The sequence below is a fragment of the Chlorocebus sabaeus genome, chromosome 23, assembly GCF_047675955.1.
Source record: "Chlorocebus sabaeus isolate Y175 chromosome 23, mChlSab1.0.hap1, whole genome shotgun sequence".
NCBI classification, from domain to species: Eukaryota; Metazoa; Chordata; class Mammalia; order Primates; family Cercopithecidae; genus Chlorocebus; species Chlorocebus sabaeus.
In genome coordinates this window covers 25172579-25186910 of record NC_132926.1, presented here as the reverse complement: position 1 = coordinate 25186910, position 14332 = coordinate 25172579, and the positions used below count along the sequence as shown (strand labels likewise).

The 14332-nt window shown below is 45.3% G+C and overlaps 1 protein-coding gene across 6 annotated transcripts in view; it reads right to left on the bottom strand.

Moving 5' to 3' along the window:
- Positions 1–8987, bottom strand: part of HAVCR1 (hepatitis A virus cellular receptor 1) — a 32127-nt gene extending 23140 nt beyond the window's left edge. For 2 of the 6 annotated variants that reach the window (XM_073010556.1, XM_073010557.1), the window contains exons 1-4: positions 8596–8875; positions 7961–8018; positions 3662–3994; positions 571–1119 (exon numbers count right to left, since the gene is read on the bottom strand). In XM_073010556.1, the coding sequence (XP_072866657.1) occupies positions 571–1119; positions 3662–3994; positions 7961–8018; positions 8596–8598 (943 nt within the window). In that variant the 5' untranslated portion in view covers positions 8599–8875. Of the gene's footprint in view, positions 1–570; positions 1120–3661; positions 3995–7960; positions 8019–8551 lie in introns of all 6 variants that reach the window. The other 4 variants (XM_038005618.2, XM_073010559.1, XM_073010558.1 and 1 more) reach the window with 4 other exon arrangements.
- Between the last annotated feature and the right edge of the window lie 5345 nt (positions 8988–14332).

The window sequence follows — 14332 nt, the reverse complement described above, 5'->3', positions numbered from 1 at the left end:
TCTATCTGTGTAACTTTCAACAATGAGCTTTTAGACTCTGTCTCAGTTCTCACAATTATAAACCACACCTGCAGTCAATATAATTGTCCTAAGAATTAAATGCATGAAGCATGGTGCCTCGTAAATAGAAAACAGTAGATGTTAACTTCTTTGAAATCAAGGTCTGCTTTCAGAATGGACTAAATGATCTCTCTTCAGAGCTCTTCATGAGGACAGAATCTCATTTATCTGACCTTGGTTCTCTGGCATTCTCTGTGTTTTCATCATAAAGCCATACGTAGCTGAATCAGATCCACACTATCCCTGTTAGATGTCCTACAATAAATGGTCCAGCTATTTTTGGTTAATAATCAATTTCTTTGAGAATCTGACAAAAAGCAATGGGTCCCCTCACTCCAAAAATGCTTATTGGTGCAAAAGATGCATATAACTTGGGAGTTGGGGAGGATCACAAATCCTGAGGAGACCCTGATTGAATCCCAGGTAAGACCTCTCACTCTAGACTGTGCCCTGGATGGTTTGCAGCTCCTCATTGGAAGGTCTTTGGGCTCCCAAACACATCTGTTTTACCTGGTTCATGGTTCTGCATGGGCAATGGTGTTGGAGGAACAAAGGTAGAAACCATGGTTGTCGTTGGCAGAGTTGTTGTTGTTGGAAGAGTTGTTGTTGTTGGCAGAGTCGTTGTCATTGGCAGAGTCATCGTCGTTGGAAGAGTCGTTGTCGTTGGAAGAGTCATCGTTGGCAGAGTCGTCGTTGGAAGGGTCGTCGTCGTTGGAAGGGTCGTCGTCGTTGGCAGAGTCATCGTCGTTGGAAGAGTCGTCGTCATTGGAAGGGTCATTGTCGTTGGAAGAGTCGTTGTCGTTGGAAGAGTCGTTGGAAGAGTCGTTGTCGTTGGAAGAGTCGTTGGAAGAGTCGTTGTCGTTGGAAGAGTCGTTGGAAGAGTCGTTGTCATTGGAACAGTCGTTGTCGTTGGAAGGGTTGTTGTCATTGGAAGAGTCGTTGTCGTTGGAAGGGTCGTTGTCGTTGGAAGGGTTGTTGTTGTTGGAAGGGTCGTTGTCGTTGTCGTTGGAACAGTGGTGCTTGTTCGAACGGTTCTGACAATTGGAGTAGTGACCCTGGCTGGAGTCAGAAATCAACATGAGAATGATCATGAGTCAAACAAGAAACAAGAGCCTCAGGCTGGAACCGTACCCTAGCACGCCAATGACAGACTGTCCCAAGGTGGAATTAACTTCCTGAACTCTCAATCTTGGTCATTGCCCAGCTAGAAACTGTGACAGGAGAGGGCTTTGGAGACATGCCCCTTCTTCCAAAAGAAGAGCAGATATATTGAAAGGTGCATGCATATTCAGAAATAAGAACAGATGCCTCATATTTGCACTGAAGCACTTTTCTGGGGTCAGGGTCTCACTCTGTCATCCAGGCTGGACTGCAGTGGCACGATCAGCTCACTGCTGCCTCGAACTCCCAGGCTCAAGCAATCCTCCTGTGTCAGATTCCCAAGTAGCTGGGACTACATGCAGGCATCACCACACCTGGCTAATGTAAAAACAAAACAAAACTTTTTTTGTAGAGGCTGGGCGTGGTGGTTCATGCCTGTAATGCCAGCACTTTGTGGGGCCAAGGTGGGTGGACTACTTCAGCTCAGGAGTTCCGAGTTCAAGACCAGCCTGGGCAACAGGGCGAAACCACATCTCTACAAAAAATAGCGAAGTGTGGTGACACATGCCTGTAATCTCAGCTACTTGAAAGACTGAAGCACAAGAATTGATCGAACCCCAGAGGTGGAGATTGCAGTGAGTAGAGACTGGGCCACTGCACTCCAGCCTGAGAAACAGAGCAAGACCCTGTTTCAAAAAAAAAAAAAGAATTGACCTTATCTTGCTCACCCTTATGAAGGAAACAATCCAAGTCCAAAAGCTAAGAGACTGCAAATTAAAGTTCCTCTTACTTAAAACGAAAATAGAGACATAGCTTATTAAGGTCATAGGTATTGGGTTCTATTATCATTGTAAGACCTTAGTGAAAGAAGATTCATTAAGAAAAAGCAATGGCTGGGCGCGGTGGCTCACGCCTGTAATCCCAGCACTTTGGGAAGCCAAGGGGGGTAGATCGCCTAAGGTCAGAAGTTTGAGACCAGCCTGGCCAACATGGTGAAACCCCATCTTTACTAAAAATACAAAAATTAGCCAGGCGTGGTGGCATGCGCCTGTAGTCCAGCTACTCAGGAGGCCGAGGCAGGAGAATTGCTTGAACCCAGGAGTTGGAGGTTGCAGTGAGCTGAGATGAAGCCACTGCACCCCAGCCTGGGCGACAGAGCAAGACTCTGTCTCAAAAAAACAAAACAAAAAATCAGCAGTAAGGCTGGGTGCTGTGGCTCACGCCTGTAGGCCCAGCCCTTTGGGAGGCCAAGACAAGTGGATCGCTTGAGCCCATAAGTTTGAGACCAACCTGGGCAACATAGTGAAACCATACCTCTACAAAAAAATTTTTAAAAATTAGCCGGGCATGGTGAGGCACCCCTGTAGTCCCAGCTACTCAGGAGGCTGAGGCAGGAGAATCGCTTGAACCAAGCAGGCGGGGGTTGCAGTGAGTAGCAATCACACCACTGCACTCCAGCCTGCTACCGGGGCAACAGAGTGAGACTCCATCTCAAAAAGAGAGAAAAAAAAAAAAAAAGGCCCAGTGTGGTGGCTTACGCCTATAATCCCAGCACTTTGGGAGGCTGAGGCAGGTGGATCATTTGAGGTCAGGAGTTCGAGACCAGCCTGGCCAACATGGTGAAACCTCATCTCTACTAATACAAAATACAAAAATCAGCTGGGTGTGGTGGCACCTGCCTGTAATCCCAGCTACTCAGGAGGCTGAGGCAGGAGAATTGCTTGAACCTGGGAGGCAGAGGGTTGCAGTGAGCCATAATTGTGCCACTGCACTTCAGCCTGGGTGACAGCGAGACTCTGTCTCAAAAAATAAATAAATTAATTAAAAAGGACAGTTCTTTAAGGTGAATAAATTCAGCTTGATAAAAATATTCACTGTATTTTACTATGGAACACTAAATGCTATTTCTTGGACCAATTACTCTGTTTGAAGTACATTCGGCCCTCCATATTTGTGAGTTCTACATCCGTAGATACAACCAAGACTTTGGATGGAAAATGTACAGGGGAAAAAGAAGGATATGTTGTCTGCTGTACTGAACAAATATGGACTTTTCTGTTGGTCATTATTCCCTAAATAATGCAGTATAACAACCAATTTCATAGTATTTACATTGTATTAGGGGTTATAAGTAATCTAGAGGTGATTTAAAGCATATGGGACTATGTGCATAGTTTACATGCAAATACTGCACCATTTTACATAAGGGACTTGAGCATCTGCAGATTTTGGTATCAAGGGGGTCCTGAAACCAGTTTCCCATGGATATCAAGGAACAATTGTACTGTTTTAGGAGCTAGTTTGCTGACTCTAGTCTGACCTTGAATTATGCTTGGCCTTGTAACTTCATCTACACAAAAATTATTCTATTTCCCAAGAACAAGAGTTTATTTTAAAACAGGACTTACAGGAACCTCCTCTTTCCCTATTAAGAAGAAAGAAAATTACTACCAAACAGAAAATTCAATTAACTAGCAAGAAATGTCAAAGAAAAACTTACGTGGCCCAATCTTCAATGATATGGTGATTTTCATGTCATTGAACCACCCACTGTGCTGAACACGGCAACAATATATGCCACTGTCAGACACAGCTGTATTTGCTATAGTCAAAGAGACATCCCTGCGTGAAAGGTTCCCCAATAGCTTATAGCGTGTCTCCTTCCGATAGGTGACGTGGGTTCCATTGGTCCAGACAATGCCATCTGGGCATGAGAAAACAGAACATGTGCCTCTATTCCAGCACATGGATGTGATAGCTCCGTTGTAGCGGCAGGGCAGTGTGATAGATAGACCTGCCACTCCATCAACATTTACAGAATCGGCTACAGAATCTGCAATGAAGAAAAGACAAACTGAGAATGAGCCTTAACATTTCCTCTTGGCTGGGCACGGTGGCTCATGCCTGTAATCCAAGAACTTTGGGAGGCCAAGGCGGGCGGATCAACCGAGGTCAGGAGTTCAAGACCAACCTAACCAACATGGCAAAACCCGATCTCTACCAAAAAAAAAAATACAAAAATTAGCAGGGTGTGGTGGTGGAATCCCAGCTACTCAGGAGGCTGAGGCAGGGGGAAGTGCTTGAATCCGGGAGGCGGAGGTTGCAGCAAGCTGAGCTCGCACCACTACACTCCAGCCTGGGCGACAGAGCAGACTCTGTCCTCCCACCCCCCCAAAAAAAAATGTTTCTCTGAATTTTTTTTACTTGTTTTACTTTCTTTAAAAAACTATTTTATTCATTTTTTAATTGTTTATTTTTTAGAGACAGAGTCTTGCTCTGTCACCCAGGTTGTAGTACAGTGGCGCAAAGATCTTGGCTCACTGCTACCCCCGCCTCCCGAGTTGAAGAAATTCTCATGCATCAGCCTCCCGAGTAACTGGAATTACAGGCATGTGCCACCACACCCGCCTAATTTTTGTATTTTTAGTAGAGACAGGATTTCACTATGTTGGCCAGGCTGGTCTTGAACTCCTGACCTCAAGTGATCCGCCCATCTGAGCCTCCCAAAGTGCTGGGATCACAGGCGTGAGCTGCCAAGCCCAGCCTTGTAAATTGACATTATAGCTGGAATTTTTTCCCCCTTTTTCCAAGTTAGCTGATATAGCTGGTTTTTTTTAAATTTGAGATTGCAAGCATTTTTTTATGTTACCATCCTTTTAATTTTTTTTTTTTTTTTTTAAACAAAGTCTTGCTATGTTGCTTGAACTCCTGGCCTCAAGTGATCCTCTGGAGTTGCTGGGATTACAAGCATAAACTGCTGCACCTGGCTTAGCATATTCTCCAACAGTATTGTTCAGGGGATATATTTACAAGTAAAACATTTTATTGGACTGTGTGATATTCAAGCTGTTTCTCATTATTACCAGTGTAAATAACTTCACATAACCTTTCTACACAAAACTTTTTACATTTAGTTTTCCTAATAGGATATAATTCTGAGATTATCAGTATAAAGCGCAGGAACATTTTCCATTTTTTCATAAACATGGCCAAAATCCTTTCCAAAAGGTTTGAACCAAATAACATTCAAGTAATATGAGTGTGTATTTCACCCTGTGTTTGTTAGATATCTGCTTACCATTGATTTTTCAATAGGTAAGAAATGCATGTGGCTTTTCAAAATGAAACAACACCAAAGGGCATACAGTGAAAGTCCCCCTCCCACTCCAGTCCCCAGTCTGCTCTACTAGATCCAATTGCTGCATCCGTTGAAAACAGCTTTTTGATGGGCACAGTGTCTCACACCTGCAATCCCAGCACTTTGAGAGGCCAAGGTGGGAGGATCTCTTGAGCCCAGGAGTTTATCCCAGCTACTTGGGAGGCTGAAGTAGGGAGATCATTTAGGCCCCAGAGAGGTCGAGGCTGCAGTGAGCCAAGAATGTCCCACTGAACTCCAGCCTGAACAACAGAGCAAGACCTTATGTCCAAAAAGAAAAGGAAAGAGAAAATAAATACAGTTTTTTCAATTTGCATTTACATTTCAAATTTTTAATTTTCAGCCAGGCACGGTGGCTCATCCTGTAATCCCAGCACTTTGGAAGGCTGAGGCAGGCGGATCACTGAAGGTCAGGAGTTCGAGACCAGCCTGGCCAACATGGTGAAACCCTGTCTCTACTAAAAATACAAAACTTAGTCTAGGCACAGCAGCTTACGCCTGTAATCCCAGCAGTTTGGGAGGCCAAGACGGGCAGATCACTTCAGGTCAGGGGCTCCAGACCAGCCTGGCCAACATAGCGAAGCCCTGTCTCTACTAAAAAAAAAAAAAATACAAAAAAAAAGTAGCTGGATGTGGTGGTGCGTGCCTGTAATCCCAGCTACTCGGGAGGCTGAGGCAGGAGGATCTCTTGAACCTGGGAGGCAGAGGTTGCAGTGAGTGAGATCATGCCATTGCACATTGCCCTCCAGTCTGGACAACAGAGGGAGACTCCGTCTCAAAAAAAAAAAAAAGAAATTATTTTTTGTATTTTTAGTAGAGACAAGGTTTCACCATCTTGGCCAAGCTGATCTTGAACTCCTGAACCTGTGATCCTCCCACCTTGGCCTCCCAAAGTGCCGAGTTATTTATTTATTTATTTATTTATTTTTTGAGATGGAGTCTCACTCTGTCACCCAGGCTGGAGTGCAGTGGTGCGATCTCGGCTCACTGCAAGCTCCACCTCCTGGGTTCATGCCATTCTCCTGCCTCAGCCTCCTGAGTAGCCGGGACTACAGGTGCCCGCCACCACGCCCGGCTAATTTTTTGTATTTTTAGTAGAGGTGGGGTTTCACCATGTTAGCCAGAATGGTCTCGATTTCCTGACCTCATGATCCTTCCACCTCAGCCTCCCAAAGTGCTGGGATTACAGGCGTGAGCCACCGCGCCTGGCCGCCAATAAATTCTTATTTACTTTTGCCTAATAGTAGTATCATTTTTTTTTTGGATTACACATACAATGCATGCTATTACAATTTGGTTATAGAAGTATATAATGAGAGGTTATCTTTCCGCCGTAATCCCAAAGGCACATATCACTCCAGAAATTTGTGTTTAAAATTTAGGATATACCTATTTCAATCTTTCCTTATCTCATAGAATGTTTTGAATTACAGTGTTTATTTCAAAATAAAATACTTAGGCCAGGTGTGGTGGCTCACGCCTATAATCCCAGCACTTTGGGAGACTGAGGTGGGAGGATCACTTGAGCCCAGGAGGTCGAGGCTGCAGTGAATCAAGATTGCCCAACTGGGCCAGGCGCGGTGACTCACACCTGTAATCCCAGCACTTTGGGAGACTGAGACAGGTGGATCACAAGGTCAGGAGTGCAAGATCAGCTTGGTCAAGATGGTGAAAGCTTATCTCTACTAAAAATACAAAAAAATTAGCTGGGAGTGGTGGCAGGTACCTGTAATCCCAGCTACTCAGGAGACTGAGAGAGAATTGCTTGAACCTAGGGGGCAGAGGTTGCAGTGAGCCAAGATCACACCACTGCACTCAAGCGTGGGCAACACAGCGAGACTCTCTCTCAAAAAAAAAAAAAAAAGATTCCCCAACTGCACTCCAGAGTGAGACCTCATGAAGAGAGAGAGAGAAAAAGAAAAGAAGGAAGGAAGGAAGGAAGGAAGGAAGGAAGGAAGGAAGGAAGGAAGGAAGGAAGGAAGGAAGGAAGGAGGGAGGGAGGGAGGGAGGGAGGGAGGGAGGGACGAAAGAAAGAAAGAGAGAGAGAGAAAGAAAGAAGGAAGGAAAGAAAGAAAGAAGGAAAGAAAGAAAGAAAAAGGAAGGAAGGAAGGAAGGAAGGAAGGAAAGAAAGAAAGAAAGAAAGAAAGAAAGAAAGAAAGAAAGAAAGAAAGAAAGAAAGAAAGAAAGAAAGAAAGAAAGAAAGAAAGAAGGAATTGAATGTGGCTGAAAAAATCGAAAGGCACAAAAGAATACAATAAGGATTAACCCTCCCTCCACCTCCCACCCTCCGCCCCCATCCTGCAGTACCCACTGTCACTATTTCCTATATACATGTGTCTATGCATATACATCTAACCAGTCCCTTTTTGTTTAAACACAAATGGCAGCATGTGACACACTGCGCTGCATCTTGCCTTGTTCATTTAGCCATGAATATTGTAATTCATAGCAGTTAAGCAATTTCTTTGGCCTAAAACTCTATTCTGGTCCTGCTCACTGGTTAATTCATAGCCATACAACAGTGCACAAAGAACATCTACTTTCATCCACCACCACCATCCCCTCCCCTTCCCCTACCCCATTCTCTGGGCTTCTAATCCCCCTCCATTCCCTTCTTCCCGCCCAGGGCACCTACTCACTTACCTGCCAGATGTAGGATGAGGCTTAAGATGACCACTTGAAGATGCATTATGGGATCCGCCTGAAGGAAAATGAGCAGACAGGCTGGTTGGTACACCCTACCAGATGGTATCTGATCAAGTCCTAATTCTCAGATTGCAACTTATCTTTGGATGATTCATATGAGCCTGCTCTGCTGGAAATGAGAGACCACATACAACAGCTTCCGAGCTCTGTTAGTTCCCTGCGGCTAAGAGCTCTGTGCCTTCCAAAGGACCGGGAAAGCTGTCCACAGAAACAGCCCCTGACTTCCCAGCTTCTTCCCCACACATAGGCTCCAAACTGACTCCTGGTCCTGATACAGGGGATCAGGGAACAAACAAAAAGGAGACTGGAAGCAGAGAACTAGCATGGCTCAATGGCAGCACAAGAGCAAAGGCCAGCCTTCCAGTGGCAGAGCTGCACTTGCTTTTCAGAGTAAACTGGGCCTCTGGTGGACGTGGGGCTTTTCCTGCTCAGTGGCTACAACGATTCATCCCCAGCCTTAACAGTGACATTGCCAAGTTTGCCGTTAGCAAGAGGAATTGACAGTGAATATGAATCACTGTGCCTAACCTTTCATGCCCCTGGACAGCGTGATTGAGACTGCAGCTCCTTACCATGGGATTTCAAGAGAATGCTTCAGGAAACAGAAGTCTGGAGCAGACTTACGTTCAGATCCAAGCTCTGTCACTCACAATGCTGGATAACCCTGAGCCTTCCTGAGTTCTCTTCAAACCTCTATTTCCTCAGTTGTAAAATAGCACTAAAAATGTTTCCTCTGTCTCCCACCAAGGATTGATATAATAAGCAAAAAGGGCCACGGAAGAACTTCGAAAACTAAACCTACGTAGGCACTAACAGCACTAGCTAAGGTTTTTGGAGAATACTATATAGCAGGGTCTGTGTCAAGCACCCACATGCGTTAAATCAGGCTGTTGACTTCTGCTCTTAATCATTAAACCATGCAAACGTAAGTAAGCTTGCCTAGTACTTCATTAACTCCTCTTCTGGTCTGAGATTTCGGTAACTTCCAAGGAGGCAGTGGTGCTCTGTATCTTGCATCTCATGACAGGGTTCATGAGGAAGTGGTCTTGGCTTACTGTGGCCATGGGTCGCAGGCTCCCAGGAGTGGGAACCCCTGACTCCAGCAGCCAGCAGCCTCTGTACTCTGACATGATGTCTGATGCTACTAACTGGTGACCCAGACACTATTTGGCCTACAAGCGTTTTGTATGGCAGCGTTTAAAAATTCATTTCTTGACCAGGCGTGGTGGCTTGCCCCTGTAACCCCAGCACTTTGGGAGGATGAGGTAGGCCAATCACCTGAGGTCAGGAGTTCAAGACCAGCCTGGCTAACGTGGTGAAACCCCGTCTCTACTAAAAATACAAAAATTAGCTGGGCGTGGTGGCGGGCGCTACTTAATCCCAGCTACATAGGAGGCTGAGGCAGAAGAATTGCTTGAACCTGGAAGGTGGAGGTTGCAGTGAGATCAAGCCATTGCACTCTAGCCTGGGCAACAAGAGCAAAACTCCATCTCAAAAATAAAAATAAAAATTCATTTCTTGCCAGGCACAGTGGCTCACGCCTGTAATCCCAACACTTTGGGAGGCCAAGGCGAGTGGATCACCTGAGGTAAGGAGTTTGAGACCAACCTGGGCAACATAGCAAGACTCCCTCTCTGCAAAAAAACAAAAAACAAAAAATAATAGTCAGGCCTGGTGTACTTGACTGTAGTCCCAGCTACTCAGGAGGCTGAGGCAGGAGGATTTCTTGAGCCCAGCAGTTGGAGGCTATGATTGTGCCACTGCACACCAGCCTGGGTGACAGAGCAAGACCCTGTTTCTTAAGGAAAAAAAAAGATTTAACAAAAAATTAAGCTAATTCAATTCAACCAGTCATTACTAACACATTGAGTTGATGGGACATGACTCAATATACTAAGGACGTGAAAAATCCAGAATTGTGCAATTGGGCAGGGACATGGGCAAGTAAGCAACTAATGAAATCAGGATGAATGAGGCAAAGGTAAATATATAATCAGATTACATCATTCCCCCACTTATAACCCTCTCATACCTCTCTCAGAAAAAATAATAATAATAATTCCTAAATCTTTACTCAAATTACTGAAGCCCTGGTGATCTGGCCCTGACCTACCCCATAGATTTCTTCTACCACTTTCTCCCCTGCTGACTCAGCCCCAGCCACTAGAGCTTTCTTTCCAACTTGCCTCAACCCTAAGGCCTTTTCCATGGCTGTGTTCTCCATCTAGCTCCCCGGTCCCATTTTCACTTTTTTCCTTTTCATTTTTATCCTGGCTTGAATGTTACCTCCCTGGACATTTCACTGGTCCTTCAATCTGAAGTAGCCAAGCAGTCCCTCTCACTATTATTATCTTATTTCCCTTAATCCATTGTATCTGTATGTGCAGTATATGTGGTGTCTGACTATAGTCCCTCCTGTAGAGTGCTGCCCAGTAGAATTTTGGTAATGGAGTTATTCTGGTAACGGAGTTATTCTGGAACTGATGAACCAAAGAGAGCCAAGACAGGGACATAGAGCCAAGGCTCTGAGATGTTACGTAACTGTACAATTCCATAGGATTTGAATTTGAATTCCATAGGATTGAGTCTGTCTCCAGTAGAATATTGGTAACGGAGTTATTCTGTGTGTCGTGCACTACAGCAGCCACTAGCCACATATAACTATTAAGCACTTGAAATGTGGCTAGGGCAATGAAGGCATTTTTAATTTTTTTTTTTTTTTCCAAGACAGAGTCTGACTGTGTCACCCAGGCTGGAGTGTAGTGTCACAACTCGGCTCAGTGCAACCTCCATCTCCTGGGTTTAAGCGATTCTCTTGCCACAGTCTCCTGAGTAGCTGGGACTACAGACATACGCCACCATGCCTGGCTAATTTTTGTATTTTTAGCAGAGGCGGGGTTTTACCATGTTGGCCACGCTGGGCTCAAACTCCTGGCCTCAAGTGATCCCCTCACCTCAACTTCCAAAAGTGCTGGGATTACAGGTGTGAACCGCCATGCCTGGCTTAAAATGTTTTATTTAATTTCATTTTAATTAAAATTTTGGATTGCTTGAGCCCAGGAGACAGTCTTCAGGGAGTTGAGATGGCACCGCTGCACTCAAGCCTTAGATGACAGAGCTTTCAAAAAAATAAATTAATTAAAAATAAAAAAGTAAAATTTAAATTGTCACACACAGCGACTGTGTTGCATGGCACCCAACTCCAGACCATAAACTCCTTTAAGGCAGTTTAAGTATTACTTGAGAGTGGGCATGGTTGCTCACACCTGTAATCCTCCCAAAGGAGGCCGAGGCAGGAGGATCACTTGAGGTCAGGAGTTCCAAACCAGCCTGGCCAACATGGTGAAACCCCATCTCTACTAAAAATGCAAAAATTAGCCAGGCATGGTTGCAGGTGCCTGTAATCCCAGCTACTCAGGAGGCTGAGAGAGGAGAATCGCCTGAACCCGAGAGGCGGAGGTTGCCGTGAGCCGAGATCATGCCACTGCACTCTGGCCTGGGCCACAGAGTGAGACTTCTAAAAAAAAAACAAAGTTATTAATTGAATATATAAACAAATGGAAACACAAACCCATAGAGAAACACCATTCATTTTGACGATGGGGTGTGGGGGGGTGAGAAGAATTTCTTAAAAAGTTACATGTGAGAAGAATGGGTGGAGGGTGTTTCAAGTAGAGGAAATGAGGAGCCAGAGAGAGCCAAGACTCTGAGATGTTACTTAACTGTACATTCCATAGGACTGAATTTTCTGACACACGACCATCTCCCATGAGAGACGCCTGTGTTCTAAAGACTCCCAAATAATATAGCACAGTGGGTTTTTTTTCATGAGCTATACAACCTCCATGAATCGCTACTCTTTAGGGCAAACTTCATGACCCCCTGAAGGATGCATCCCAGTTGTGGGGTGAAGCTGGAGGTGACAATACTTTGGCACCAAAGCTGAATTTCCAGCTGCTCACTAGAGAGCTGCATCTGTGTAAACCAAGATTAATGGCAGTGAATTGAAATGATTCAGAACATGGGCTGGGCGTGGTGGCAGGTGCCTGTAATCCCAGCTACTCGGGAGGCTGAGGCAGGAGAATTGCTTGAACCTGGGAGGCGGAGGTTGCAGTGAGCCAAGATCGTGCCACTGCACTCCAGGCTGGACAACAGACTGACTCCCTGTCTCAAAAAAAAGAGAAAGAACTCAGAAAGGAAAATAATTCACTGTTCTTTCCTGCAACCACCATTACTTCCCTGCTATCTCAGCGCACATCTTACCTCCAGCTCCGGCCTCCTGCAAGACACTTCAGCTGCTCATATTCCCCATGCTTTCACCACAGCAAGACCTTCTTAGGCCCCCTCCACAACTAGGGACTCACCAACTCCACATCATTGTACCTGTAAGGGTCTCCCTCATCCCCATCACTTTATATTAGGCCTCTATAATCCAGACTTCTACAATTCCCTCCAAAACTGTCTTCCTACCTTTCACTTCTCTTCCTGCCCTGCCACTGCCCTAAGCTAGTTATTTTCCTTCACTTACTCCTCTGATTTCATAACAAGTAATATGACGCTTTTTAATATATCTTTTACAAAGATATAAAAATTACAAGGTACCTATGTTTACCATAGAAAACATATAAAAGGCCAGGCATGGTGGCTCACACCTGCAATCCCAGCACTTTGGGAGGTCAAGGCAGGAAGATCACTTGAGGTCAGGAGTTCAAGACCAGCCTGGCCAACATGGCAAACCCCTGTCTCTACTAAAACTACAAAAATTAGCCAGGCATGGTGGCTCATGCCTGTAGTCTCAGATACTAGGGAGGCCAAGGCAAGAAAATCGCTTGAACCTGAGAGATGGAGGCTGCAGTGAGCTGAGATCACACCACTACACTCCAGCCTGGGTGACAGAGCAACATTCTGTCTCAAAAAAAAAAAGAAAAGAAAATGTATAAAAATACCAAAAGTGTGCTTATTTAACAATTATTTGTTGATGATCTGCAATATGTTAGAAATGATCCTATTTTTCTGGAATGTACCAATGAACCAAAGACCCCTGGCCTCATGTAACTTACCTTTTTTTTTTAAGATGGAATTTCGCTCTTGTTGCCCAGGCTGGAGGGCAATGGCACGATCTCAGCTCATTGCAACCTCTGCTTCCCGGGGTCAAGCGATTCTCTTGCCTCAGTCTCCCAAGAAGCTGGGATTACAGGCACGCGCCACCACACCAGCTAATTTTTGTAATATTAGTAGAGACGGGGTTTCACCATATTGGTCAGGCTGGTCACGAACTCCTGACCTCAAGTGATCCACCTGCCTTGACCTCCCAAAGTTCTGGGATTATAAGCATGAGCCACCACGCCCGGCCTCATGTAACTTACATTTAACTGAAAAATAAATATACAGATTTTTAAAACATCACTAAAATGTAATTTATCAGCATATTACAAGTTGATGAATGCTAATGCAAAAAAGGCAAAAGGATACGCAAGAGCAGGGTGAAGGTGGTTGGGAGTGGAGGGTTGAGGAGGCGCTGAGTTGCAATTTTAAGGTGGTCAGGTTTGAATAGTGTCTACTACTTTCACCAAGAAGTTGATTATTTGAACTAAGACAAAGAACAAGGGAGTTAGCCAAGACAGGAAAAGCTTTCCGTGGAGACAGGCAGGAAGGGCAAAGGTCCTAAAGCAGGAGGGTGCCTGGTGTGTTCACAGAGCAAGAGAGGCCAGCGTGACTGCAACCGAGCGAGGGACAGGGATCACAGAGGAGTGACGGCACAGCACAGACACGTGGGGCTTAGGAACCATTTTCTGAGGACATAGGCTTTCACCCCACATGAAAGGAAGCACCACTGCAGGGGCATAGGGTGATAAGATCTAACTTCATTTGACAAGGACCACTGTGGCTGCTAGATTGAGAAGCAGGGAGACCTATCAGGAGACTATGGCAAGATTCCAGAAGAGATGGGTTAGCAGTGGAAGTGGTCAATGAACTTTCCTCGCTCAGGCTAGAGTAGCCAGATATGATGTCTCACGCTGTAATCCCGGGACTTTGGGAGGCCAAGGTGGGAGGATTGCTTGAGCCCAGGAGCTCAGACCAGCCAGGGCAACATAGCGAGACCTCATTTCTACAAAAAAAAAAGAAAAATTAGCCAGGCATGCTGGCATGCAACTTGTAGTCCCAGCTACTCAGGAGGAGGCTGAGGCAGGAGAATGGCTTGAGCCAAGGAGGTGGAGAAGGTGGAGCAAACAGGATTTCCTGTAGGATATGAGGAGAAAGGGCCTAAGATGACTCCAAGGGTTTCGGCCTGAGCCACTGGAAGAGCTG